The sequence below is a fragment of the Lotus japonicus genome, chromosome 3 (assembly GCF_012489685.1).
Source record: "Lotus japonicus ecotype B-129 chromosome 3, LjGifu_v1.2".
Classification (NCBI taxonomy): domain Eukaryota; kingdom Viridiplantae; phylum Streptophyta; class Magnoliopsida; order Fabales; family Fabaceae; genus Lotus; species Lotus japonicus.
In genome coordinates this window covers 87,834,129-87,846,989 of record NC_080043.1, presented here as the reverse complement: position 1 = coordinate 87,846,989, position 12,861 = coordinate 87,834,129, and the positions used below count along the sequence as shown (strand labels likewise).

Genomic DNA, 12,861 nt, shown 5'->3' with positions numbered 1-12,861 from the left:
GATGGGTTCAGGAAGAAGGAAGAAGAAAAGGTTTTTGAAGGTGAGGGGAGAGGAAGGGTGGCAGCTAAAGGATTAAGGGGAGAAGATGGTTGGTGGCTATGAGAGGAAAGATGGAGAATTAGGGTTCATGAAAGATGAAAGCAGAAGATGAAAGCAGAAGATGCCAGCAAAGCAGTGGGCAAGATCACGTGACACGCACATGTTTGTCCAGTCATCACTCTCTCTCCTGAATGGTCACGTGAGAAGCATGTGAGTGAGCCACATCAGCTTCTCACGTTAGATTCCTGAGGGAATGCTAACGGAAGACCAAAATTGCAACGGCATGTATAGTTGGAGGACCATTTTTGCTAATTTTGAAGTTTAAGGACCAATTTTGCAGGAAGGCGATAGTTGGGGGACCAAAAGTGCAATTAAGCCTAAAGAAAACAAACCTTTTTTTTTGTCATAAAGGAAACAAACCTAGAAACGGAAAAAAAGAAGAACCTAAAGGCCCAAGGGGAGGAGGGCCCAAAAGCATAGGAGGAGTATTTCTGAGTAATGCTATATGGTACGAGAGAATATGTACGACCAGTGCACGAGTGTAATTTAGTGGCGGTTTTAAACCGCCACAAAATTACAACTGTAAAAAAAAGCAAAGCTACGCTTTTTGGCTGTTTAAAACCGCCACAAAATTACAACTGTCAAAATAAAAAAGAAAAGCTACGGTTTCTGGCGGTTTAAAACCGCCAGAAATTGCTTCGTGCGTGGTGCACGAGGCCCAAGATCGTGCCCCACAACATTTTTCTAACCGGGAAATGGATGCTCACAACAAATATAGAAGTTTGCTCTTCAAGGATTTTAGGATCAATTTGTATTTGATCTCTAAAAGGAAAAAGCCTGCTAAGAACACTCTCTTTCCATTTTATCATCATCTCTATTATAAACACCACTGCTTTTTAGGGGAACTCATGACAATATTTACTTCAAGTCTTCAATTCAAATGTTTATAATCTATCCACGTTTACTCTCTCATAAACAGCATCTAGTAATAGATTCATATATTTTGGCCACAAGAAAAAGTATATGAGCATATAGTTATGGCCTTATGAGGTTTAAACAAGGAACCCCAAGTGAAAACGTTGAGTACTAATAAAACTTATTGGTCATGGACTCATCCATTATTGATACTATGTGTGGGGGTCCAATGTCCATTTCAATTTATCACTCACTCCACCGGCTCTCTTCCCAACCAATCCTTTGAACTCTTCTCTTTCATGTTTTTTCAATTTCAGTAAACACTAAACCATCCTTATCACCATGTCTGGATGTTGATACTACTTCACTTGTTTTTTTGGCTTAATTTTCCAAAAGTTAATTCATAAAACTTGTCGGTGACCATCACTCCGTCTTCATATCAAATGCAATTTTTTCTTCCCCGTCTTCAGTTTAGGGATATGGCTACTCATGAATCATGGTGATGTAGAACCAAGTATACGAAATAATGAAAGGTGAAGGCTCATTCAATTCCTAGATTGGGAGGTTCTTTGCAGTTTTCACCAAAGTGATCCAAAGTAAATGAGCATACTTATATAGACAATAAATATCCACATGAATGCATTTATATCTTTGTGCGTTACTTCTTTTAAAAGCAATTCTTTACATTTATAATTTTTTTTTTGAACTCCTTTACATTTATAAACTTACTCGAACTAAACATGCCGACTAATTGCTAAGGATCCCTATTAGATATATCAATATATACATCATCATCAAGTAAGTATATATTGAAAACATGATTGAATGTCAGATCTATAGAAAAAAATTATAGACTAATCCCTCACTTGCTAAGCAAGCAAACCTGACAAATGAGCTTTTTCTGTTCGCATGGGTTGAGAATTCAACCTCCAACTAATTGTTTAAGTGACAAAGCACTAAATCATTATGCCCAAACTCACATAGTTAAAAATTGAAATAGTTTAAGCCATGCAGTTGAATATGACTTATAAAGCTACATCATAGCATAATTTTTTTTTTACTCTTACCGTCAATTTTTGGACGTGTCGTAATTTAATTGTAGCTCCAAAATCAATTTTATGGTGAAAGTACAAACTTTAATTTATGCAATACACATAATCAATTGTTAAATTTCCCAATGGGATTTTAACACTATTTTATAAAAAAAATCTTAAATGAAACATAATTTATCTCACTTTGAATTCGCTTATATATACAATTAATATTCAATTTTACTAAAATCAATGACAAAGTTGATGCAAGTATAGACTTAGCTACATGATCATACAATACCCTTTGAATACTCTTTTCATCATAACTAGATATTTCCTTCACCAGTGGTTAATTTTACTCACATCGTATCATTTAACCAAATAGGGCCCTCAATTTAATAATTTAAGCTGGAAAAGTGACCCATCAACTTTTTTGTCAAACTTCATTGAAGATGGCCCATAAACATCCCTTTCAAGCAGAAGAAAACCATGAAAACCTTTGCAGCCTCTATTCGCTGAATGTCAAACTTCAATTGCCCAGACAAGCCAAGCGTAGCGCCCAACCTTATTCACAAGGTGTTAAATCAAATTAATACTTCACAATTATTAGGTTTACCACACCACACCAAATCCATCACGGGTTTCACATATTTGTTGTCAAGTTCCATGCACTACTCTGTAAAATAGGTCATATCGGAGGCACCAACCAACTATCAAATGTTTGTCCTTATTAATAAGAAAAAATAAAAAAAAATGATTTGGAGAAATATGATGTGTTTAGTAAGAACTAGAGTGAGTTACACTCAACTATTTTAAATTGTTGCTCGTATAACACTAAATTTAATTCTTGTTCAAAATTTACGGTTCATTTTGCTCCTTTTAACTTTTACGATGAAATATTAAAACATGTTACAAAATCTATGATGGATGTATGAAAAATATGGAATATGTGATAAATTTTATAAAGATGTTTTTCATCATGAATATCATTACTAATATAAATCTATTTATTTCAACGACGAATTTCTCTCAATCTTTAAAATTTGTCGCTAATACATGTCAATTGTAACTAGTATTTTACAACTAGCAATATATTTTAGAGATTGAAAAAAATATGTTGCTAACTCTTTTAGCAAATTAGTGATAAAAATTGTGACGGAAAAAATCTCTCATCACTAATTCCATCATTATTATTTACAAAATAATTTTAGTATGAGATTTTGTGATAAAAGATTCTGATACTCCATAAAAAAGAGAAAAAGCAAAGTGAAGTGTAAATTTTAGAAAAGAATAAAATTGAGTGACATATAAACAATTGAAGGCAATGAAGTGCATGCAATTTTTTCTAAAAACAATTCTAGTATCCTATTGGCATCTTTGTTTAGCCATTTGAATCCTATTCAAGTGTTTTGATAAGCCTAATCCCACTTTCTGACGCACAAAACTTCAAAGCAATATTTGATTTCCATTTGATTTTGACTATCAAAGTATAAACAAACATATATGAAGTTCTATCATGTACAACATTATTGCAACTTTTTTTTCTTCGAAAACGATGCAATCATGTCGCATCATTTCATATTCCATTCAAAAGTTGGCTTTGAAAGTGATTATCATATTTGTGAAACCCTTTAATGATACTGCTAAAAATTCTGGTAAATTCCCTTTTGATTTTATCATGCATCCACTCTGCTTTTGTAAAACCCTTTTCTTAAATGGCACTCATGTAAAAAATTCTGATAAGCTTTTAATTTTTTTAATGCATCTGATTATGCCACTTCTTTTATTGATCAAGGAATCTGGTTCTTTCTCTCATTATATGGACAGTATCCATAGAAAGGATAAAACAATCCATCCAAGAATTCCTTCTCCCCAGGAATTCCTCCTTCCAATCACAACTCTTGAAGTTTTTTTTCTTTCTTTTTCTCGATAGATAAAATTTACCATGAAGGATGATGACTCAGTTCAAGTTAGGAAAATGTGTTGGATTCGACAAACATTAATTGAAGGCTTCTCAAATAAACAAGGCATGAACCAGCAACCTTTTAGGTAGAGACTATGTTAGGCTCTACTTAACCAATCCCTTAAGATTAACATCTTTTAAATGATCAATGCAAGTTTACACACGTATGTTTTATATTTCTCTTTATGCACATTTAGATACACAGTAGATTTTCACAATTCAAGAAGAATTCACTATGGAAAAAAAGCTACTCCAAGTGATTTTTTATATTTTTTTAGCAGAATTAATTTTCAAAGATATGAACATGCTATCCCCAAACCTTCAATTGTTTTTATAGATTTCCTTCCTATCTCTTTGTATTCATAACTCATAAGGCGTACATAACAATGCTAATGTGACAACGTGATCTTTAAAAGGAAAACTTGATTTTTTGGGGTATTTCAAAAGAGCACTACCACCACCATGCTGCACAATTCAAAGACTATAGGACACAATCAGATTACCCAAAGTCCTCGATTCTTAAATCTTTTGGCCCACAGAGCTTGGTTTCATCTATTTATAACTTGTAGTACACGCCCATCTCCATTCCTATTACCCCCAATCAAATGCTGGTTTTATTTTTGGTCCCTCCCTAATCCCAATGGCAATGTCTCTATCCAATCAAAGCATCCAAACCCGTGAGCTAGTGGTCCCAATGCCAATGTGGAGTAATTGAAGTAACCAAGACACCCCATCCAAAATTATATCTCACGTACTATGAATAGTTCACATATAGTAGTATCTCACAGTAACCACGGTTATACCACTTAACCAAAAATAAATTATTCAATTCACCTCACAGATTTCAGGCACTACTTAAGATTTGGGAAAAAGATTTGTCCAATAAACATGTCACCTATTTAGAGTATGTTTAGATTAAAGTTTACTGAATTGAGGTTATGTCAACATTGGATTTAATGAAAAAGTGGACTACTTTCATGTGATTTATGTTTAAATGTTTCTATGAAAATGTTGGTTTGAGCAAATAAAACTTGTTTGGATAATACAACTTGTCCAAAAGGTTAGTTGTGAGTGGTAATAAAGGTGGGTTAATGCAACTGTCAGGTTTTAAACTCAGATGTTAAAATCCTCATCAACACCGTTCAACATCAAAGCATGTCATACCAATGGTAAGTTTAAAGTGGGTTTACACAACATTGAGGTTTGAGTTTTTATTTGAACATATTAACTCTATCATGGATTGCAGTTCTTAGATATGAGACAACATAAGATAAAATTTGATTAATTCACATTATATTTCACATCATGGGACACAATTATCTTACAATCTGAACCATGAGGGACATGATTCATTCATTCACAACATAATAACACCATTCATTCACCATTTCCCCCCTAATTACCCAGTTTACCCAGTTTTCCCCTCACTACTAGTGATGGTGATGAACACACTCAGCAGGGGTAACAGGGTACCTAGAAATGTCAGTACAGTAATCATAGACCATATGCCTGGCCTTAACCCACATAAGCTGGTGACTCTGATGCAAGCTGAGCTCAGACAACGTAGGCTCATCCCACCAGAACTTCTTCTCCTCACTGCTGCTGCACCTCTTGGCATTATCCACTGCTGCCACTGAGGACACAGGACACTCACAGGCATTGATCTCAAAGGACTTGTAGGTGGCAATGAAAGGGGCGTGGCTCCAATCTGTCTTCACTCGACCACCCTGTGTGGCCCAATCATCTGCATTCCATATGGAGCTGTACACTCCCATTGGTTGGTCCTTTGGAAAAGGAATCCCCCTGTGTTCCATGTTTGTGTGCACCCTTATTGGTGTTTCATCCACTAGAAATCTGATCATTAAACAACATTACATAAGGAATATTAGAATTTAATATAGAATCTTCGACTTGTTTTTATTCAGTACTGATAATATGTTCCAATCAACTTCTGGTTGATCAAATCAATAGTGAAATACAAAAACTAATGGTAGTAATTGTTTGGAAACTCGTTCGACAATCAAGCCAAACTTTCCTTAATTTTTTATTCTGTCCACCATAATTTTACCTTGACCGTAAAAAAATTCAATAGGGTGTTTGAAAAATTACAATGAAGCCATGTTTGCCCCTTGTCATGTGAAATTAAAGCATGAAATAGTTGCTTTTGAGATATCACACGCGACTCAGAATTGATTTTTACTGTATAGAATCAGTTCTATAACAATTTTTAAACATGCGCTAGGTAAAATTCTATGTTAAATTAATGATCAATGCATGTAATGTCAATTTTTCATGTACAGTCGAGTGATATTACCCTGTAAAGGAAAAGGGCTTGAGAAAAAAGCCAAAAAGGTACTATTTTGAAAAAATTGATGTGCATGGCAAGATTACCAACAATGTCCGAAACAAATGCCAAAAACAAAGGACATAAACCAATGTGTGTTCATTGGTATTCTGCAAATTTACCCTTTAGAATAAACTATCCAAGATTCCATCTCCTTTCCATAGCTTTGTTTTTGAGTGACCCAACGGGGACACAATGACAACAAGCCTATGATGGCTCAACCACCACTGAAAAAAGTTATAAATTTCATGTTTTCTTTACAGCTTTTTTTCATACCCATGGAATATCATCATATCCTCTTTTCTTTCTCATTGGACTCCTTTCACTAATTTAAAATAACTCATAATAATTACTAGTACATGCAAAGACTCATTAATTAATTAATTTCTATGCAAATGCAACACATAATAATAATGAAGAGAATTGAATGAGGTTGCTTACACAACTTGACGTTGATTCCAGAAGATAGTGTAAGTATGAAAGTCCTTGGTGGGGTCATACCAGAGGTCTAGCCTCTGTTCCCTGTTACCCACTCCATTCACATACACGTTGGTTTGCACCGAGTAAGGTTCCCCTGTGGTGTTGCCTAGGAACTCAAAATCAAACTCGTTGTGGTTTACACCCTCCGATGACATCTACGTCACAGATTCAAATATCACCAATGTCAGAGTCATTTAGATTCCACAATAATTGAAACAGAACAATGAAGTCACTGTTAGGTTGGTTGATGGTGAAATGAAAAGAAGTCCCATTCTTCACAAATTGAATTTAGCTATTGATTCTAGGATGGGAAAGTCAGGGAAAAAACCAATAAATGCAAATATTAATTGGATATAAAGTGATTCACAGGGTAAATGGTAGTGGGTAGGTGCCACTGATAGGCATGGTCTATTGATTATTCATAGAACTAAATTGCATGCACTGTCTAATATGTGTAAATTAATGAATAGGCCCCAGAGCTAGAGATAAAATTTGAGAGCTTTAAGTTGAGGATTACATTCTCATATACGAGATTATATTTTTAATTAATGTGTGACTTCTCAATATTCATTGAAGAGCTGAGTGACATTAGTGACATTTTATTTATAAAAAATATGGTCTAAATAAAATCCAAAATTATTTATAATAAGAACATTAATCAAACAATTGATTGAAATTTATAATTATATTATTTAAATTTTGTTCACTTACATAGAAAGCAGTAACAGTTCCAGCAGAGTCCCCTTGAACAAGCTTGAGCTGGATGGATACTTTTCCAAACATGTACTTGTTTTTGGACCCAAAGCCAGCACCTGATGAATGTACAAGCCAACATTAACAACCATGAATAACACAATAAAATCAATTCAACTTGGCTTGAAAGTTCTGAAAATGGTAGTGTTAATTACCAGAAGAGTTATCAAGTTTGAGTTTGAGAAGGTCTCCTTCATAGATGAAATGGTCAAAAGCCCAGTTTGGCTGGAAGAGTTCATCAAACTTGGCAGATTCAGCCACAGCCACCACCACCATCAACACAAGACCAAGAAACCAACCCAAGAACACAGACATTTTGCTACAAATTTTAGAAGAAACAAAAAGAGGAGGGGGATTTCAGTGAGAGCAGAGTGAAGGTTCTACTCTGCAACACTAAAGTAGTGTTGTATGAGTGTGTGAGTGAGTCACGGGTTTGGTATGTTGTGGTTGTATTTATAGGCCAAGAGAAAAAAAATTCAAATTTCAATTTTCCATTGAATTTGAATATTTTTTACAAGTGGGTGGCTTGTGTAGCAAGCTCGGGTGGGTTTACACTACACATCATCGAAGAATGTGCCACATAAGCTGCCAGGCTGGATTACAAATACCAAGAAAAAAGGACATGAAGATGATGTGGATTATGGTAAATGGTGGTGTTACTATGCAGCAGTGATAGCTGGCCAAAGCTGTCTGTAATCTCTATGATCGCGCTACAGTAGATACCTACTACACTGTCATAGGATTAGAAGAGGGACCACTGTGTGTGCTTGGGATAATTATTTGAGGAAATTTAATAAATGGAAATTGTTTTATTTTTTGAAAATTTACATGAGAATATTAATATCATGCACGCTATCATGCTTCACTCACATCGTTTTTGTTCCGGTATGGAACCACAGACTAAAGGCTAACCAGTTTAGAGAGCAAACGAAAGTAACAAAGTGAATAAAAATGCGTGAAATGATAGGTCCCCACCGCTTGGGCGGTCCTCTTTTATTTATAGCTTGGGTTTTGGTCCGGCTGGACCATGGGTTGCCCGGCCCATTAGTTACATGATATTGATTAGCCCATTCGGTCCGCCCATATCAGTCCACAGGCCCACAAGACACTGATGTTTTAGAACTAAAACGAAAGTGTCTTATTGAGGCTTACAACTTCTGGTACGCCCGTGTACAATGTGAAACAATTTGTGAGCACGCAGGCTTCAATGAAATAAGGCTAATCAACAAAGTAAAAATATACTAGGCTAATCATTATAAAATAATTCTTTCTGCGTGACACGTGATGTCTAAGTGACGCTTTGCCCATCACCTCAATCACTATGCACCATATCAATCCCCTTCCGGATTTTTGTACCTGCAATAATCATCACAAATATACTACAGATATCTTGGAACTTGTAATGTATAAAACCTACCTAAGCTATGCTATTCGCATTAATTGAAATGTGCATTTAAAATCCACTCATGGGATAACTTTTCTCTTAAACGACTCTTCTTCTTCGAAACGACGTTTACCTGCCAACTGACACCCCTCTCTGCTCAAGCGTTACTTTTTCCAAACGTCACCTCTTAATGACGCGCCGGTTCACCGCCTCAACAAATTCAAATGTGTGGCCTGAATGAACGCGTGGATTCACACAAACCACACGCATGCTCACAGTTTGCCTCAAGTATTTTTAACCACACCTTTTTGACACACCTTTTCATCTTCTACCTTCTCTCTATATATAGCAATCCTTTTTACCCCCAAACCACTTCACTCTTGCATTTCAAAATTTTCACCATTCCTCCGCAATTACCAAATTTCTTGCATTTAACTACAAGTGTTCTTGCACATTACCATAAGTCCTCCAGATTTAACCGAGTTCATCGCAGCCTTTTTCACTGGTAAGCATTCTTCACTCTGTTTATTCATGAAATCTTACTTCCTTTTACACTAAAAGGTTTCATCTAAATTCTTCTTCTTCCTCATTCGCTTGTTTATCCAAACCAAACTCTACTTAAAATCTATTCTTCCCCATAATTCCAACTTACATTTTACCCTTTTATATTTCATAACCCTGGATCCTTTATAATTTCAGGAATTCTTTTGAAAATGGATGCAAAACACACCCGTAGGACCTCTAAAGCTCCTAAAACTTCTTCCATTGCAGTCGATACATGGGTCACTAGCAAAGTTAAAACTAGGTTCACTAAATTCTGCAATGTTAAAACTGTAATGGATTTAATCACTGAAAACACTTTTCGCTCTGATGGCCAAGATGTGTACCTTGACATAGTCCCCTGTTTACCTACTAAACCTTCTTGTTTTGGGGCTCCTGACCCTACCGGCAAAAACCACACCTATTTCTTTGAAAACATTTTCACCGATCTAAAATGTAAACTCCCTCTCTCAGATTTCACTTGCTCCGTTTTAACCTTACTAAATGTTGCACCAACACAACTCCATTGTAATAGCTGGGCATACCTGAGGGCGTTCGAACTTCTGTGTCAAGTGTTAGGTATCGAACCCACTAGCAATAAGTTTTTTTACTTCTTTGAAACTAGTGGTAGAAGCATAAAAGGCGAATATCTTTCTTTAGCCGCCGCTAGGGGAAAAGGCCTATTTACCTTATTTAGAAGCCATTACAAACAGTTTAAAGGGAAATTCTTTAGGCTAAACGAAACAGAGAAATGCAAGGATGTATTTTATTTCAATGATGGAAGCCCAAAGTTCCCCTTCTACTGGACCGCCCGTTATGAGGCTATCATCAAACTTCCTGATGACTCCCTCACCCCTGAGGAAATGGTGGATTGCACCTTTCTATCTAGCATTGACTTGAATCTCACCGAATTTCTAGATGCCCATTATGAAAACAGATTGGGTGAATATGTGGGTAAGATTCTTAAATTTCCACATCTTTGTATCTCGAGTATTTATTTTATTTCTAACCCTACCATTTTGTTTCAGCAAAAATGACTCGCCTCTCTGATGATGATATCCTCCGTTTCCGTCGAGAACAACAGGCTGCAAGGGAAAAAAGAAACCCAGCGAAGACTCTGTTAGATGCCGATGCTAGTCATTCAGGCACCGAATCGAATCGCCCTCAAAAGAAGAAGAGAAAGAATGAAACACCTGAATCGGCGAAAGGAAAAGACTCTTCTCAGCCCTCAATGGAAAAATTTATGGTGAAGGGTAATCCTCAACATATGACACTCAAAGCTGGGTCTTCAAGTGCTCCGCCCCCTTCATGGAAAAGCCTGCTGAAAGAATTTGAAGAACTCACTTCTGAAGAAGTGACCTCGCTATGGGACTCCAAAATTGACTTTAATTCGCTGGTGGAAACAAATTTGGTGTTTGAGGCGGATCGGGAAAAGGTTAAGAAGATCGGATTAAAGGAAGCTTGTCAAGCCATCATGACGAAAGGACTTGAAATTGCGGCGATTTCCAAGATGATTGACCTGGAGAGCGCTGACTTTGATGGGATTAATTCCGCCAAGCAGTTAGAAGAGAAAGAAAGAGAGATCCTGAAGATGAAAGCTACTATGAAATTGTTGGATTCTGCCAACAAAGTGAATGAGAAGAAAGCCGCAGATTTAGCCCTAGAAAATGAACGCTTAAAGAAGCATGTTGAAGACTTAAACATCACTCAGAAAGCTAAAGAGGAAGAACTTGTGAAATCCAAAGCGGAAATCACTCATCTCAATTCCTCCAATGCTGAATTGAAAAATGAAAATTCTAAATTGCATTCAGAAGTTTCTGAACTGAAGAATTCTGTCCTTGATCAATTTGAAGCCGGATTTGCAAAAGCCAAAGAACAAATTCTTTTCCTAAATCCTCAAGTTTCCATCAACCTTGCCGGTTCCGATCCTTATGCTAGGATTGTCGATGGCAAGTTGATCAGCCCTGACACTGGTGATGAGGAAGACGAAGGAGAAGAAGATAAAAATGAAGAAGATGAAAATGTCAACGACAACGAAGGCGAAGGGGAAAACCATTAGTTCTGTCTCTGTTTAAGAATGACTACCGTTCTAATCCATCCTTTAACTCTCTTTTATTTCCTAAGTTAGTTTAAACTCGTTTATAGTTTGTCTTTTGTATTTGTAAGTGTTGAGCGAGTAGCTCCACAGTTTGTCTTAAAATATTATGTAATGTTTTATTAAGTACTATTAAGGTAATATGTTTTCTATATATCATTGGCTGCAAATTGGTTAATCCTGATGGCTCTGCATCATACTTAGATAACTGTAATACTTAAATTTATAATTTCTACCCTTAAATTATTGTTGTCACTATCCATTCTCAATGAAGACATCATATCTTAACTTAATACAAAAATTACTATGTTATTCCTTCTAACTTAAGAACATGATCCATTTAATAACAACTATATCAATTAGACAATCAAAATAATTAATAATACTGCGCTTTACCAATCTTTTCATCAAAAATTTCAGAGTATAACTTAGCATGAATAACATTTACTAACCTTTAACCAAATTTGATCCGCCTTCGTCGATTAGTCGAGTATGTTACGCCCACATTTTACTGTACATAGTAAAATACCCTTGAATGAATCTCTTTAAATGTCGTAAAGTTTAAACTTAACCAACTACTTTGGAATCATAAGGCCTTTGTGAACATAACTTAGTCAAATTTTTCATTTTTGACATAGTTACTCATGGAAATCAAAGTCAACATATTTGATTTCATTAGTATGCTCGCGTGGAGACTTGTGCTTAGTTTGGACAAGCTTAAATCCAATTTAAGACTGTGCTTATGAATTCGTGGCCGAATGCTCTTGTTTTAAGAGACTTACTTTTTTCTCAATTGTCTGACGTCGCCCAATTGATAGACCTTAGTTGATAAGTTTCCGCTATGGGTAAAAGAAATAAATAAAATGATAAGCCCTTGATCATTTTAAAAAGGTTATGCCTCGTTAAAAACTCTCCCGCCTGGGGTAGAGAAAAAAGTGCATCGAATTTAGTCTTACACAACAAACATAGTCTTAAACAATACAACCAACAAACGTAGACTTCAACACACACAAACTGAAACAACGAAACATAGTCTTGGACAAACATACACTGAAACAAACTGTACAAAACCAAACAAACCGAACGAACCACTTTGCACTTCAACTGTAATAATAACGGAGATGTTGCGCATTCCAAGCCCTTGGGACCCTTCGCCCTGATAACTCCTCCAATTGATACGCCCCTTGACCAAGCTCACGCAGAATCCTGTAAGGTCCTTCCCAATTAGGTGATAACTTCGAATCATCAGGCCCCTTTGCCTTCCTACGCAGAACCAAATCACCAACTCTCATTTGCCTCGGAACCACTCTAGAATTG

General features: G+C 36.0%; 1 protein-coding gene across 1 annotated transcript; it reads right to left on the bottom strand.

The window, feature by feature from the left end:
- Positions 1-5,204: 5,204 nt before the first annotated feature.
- Positions 5,205-7,966, bottom strand: LOC130747001 (xyloglucan endotransglucosylase protein 6). Its single transcript, XM_057599808.1, has 4 exons — positions 7,681-7,966; positions 7,484-7,584; positions 6,734-6,927; positions 5,205-5,802 (listed from the first exon to the last, which is right to left on the bottom strand). Exons 1-4 carry the CDS (start codon positions 7,838-7,840, stop codon positions 5,379-5,381), a joined length of 879 nt encoding a protein of 292 aa, XP_057455791.1. The 5' UTR covers positions 7,841-7,966; the 3' UTR covers positions 5,205-5,378.
- Positions 7,967-12,861: the final 4,895 nt, after the last annotated feature.

Bases quoted from the DNA above. Each gene is read 5' to 3' on its own strand.
- LOC130747001 (XM_057599808.1), bottom strand. From the start codon at position 7,840: ATGTCTGTGTTCTTGGGTTGGTTTCTTGGTCTTGTGTTGATGGTGGTG. The intron at 6,928-7,483 runs GTAAGTGAACAA...TCTGTGACGTAG, and splicing joins GAACTGTTACTGCTTTCTAT to ATGTCATCGGAGGGTGTAAA. The intron at 5,803-6,733 runs GTAAGCAACCTC...TTTAATGATCAG, and splicing joins TGGAATCAACGTCAAGTTGT to ATTTCTAGTGGATGAAACAC.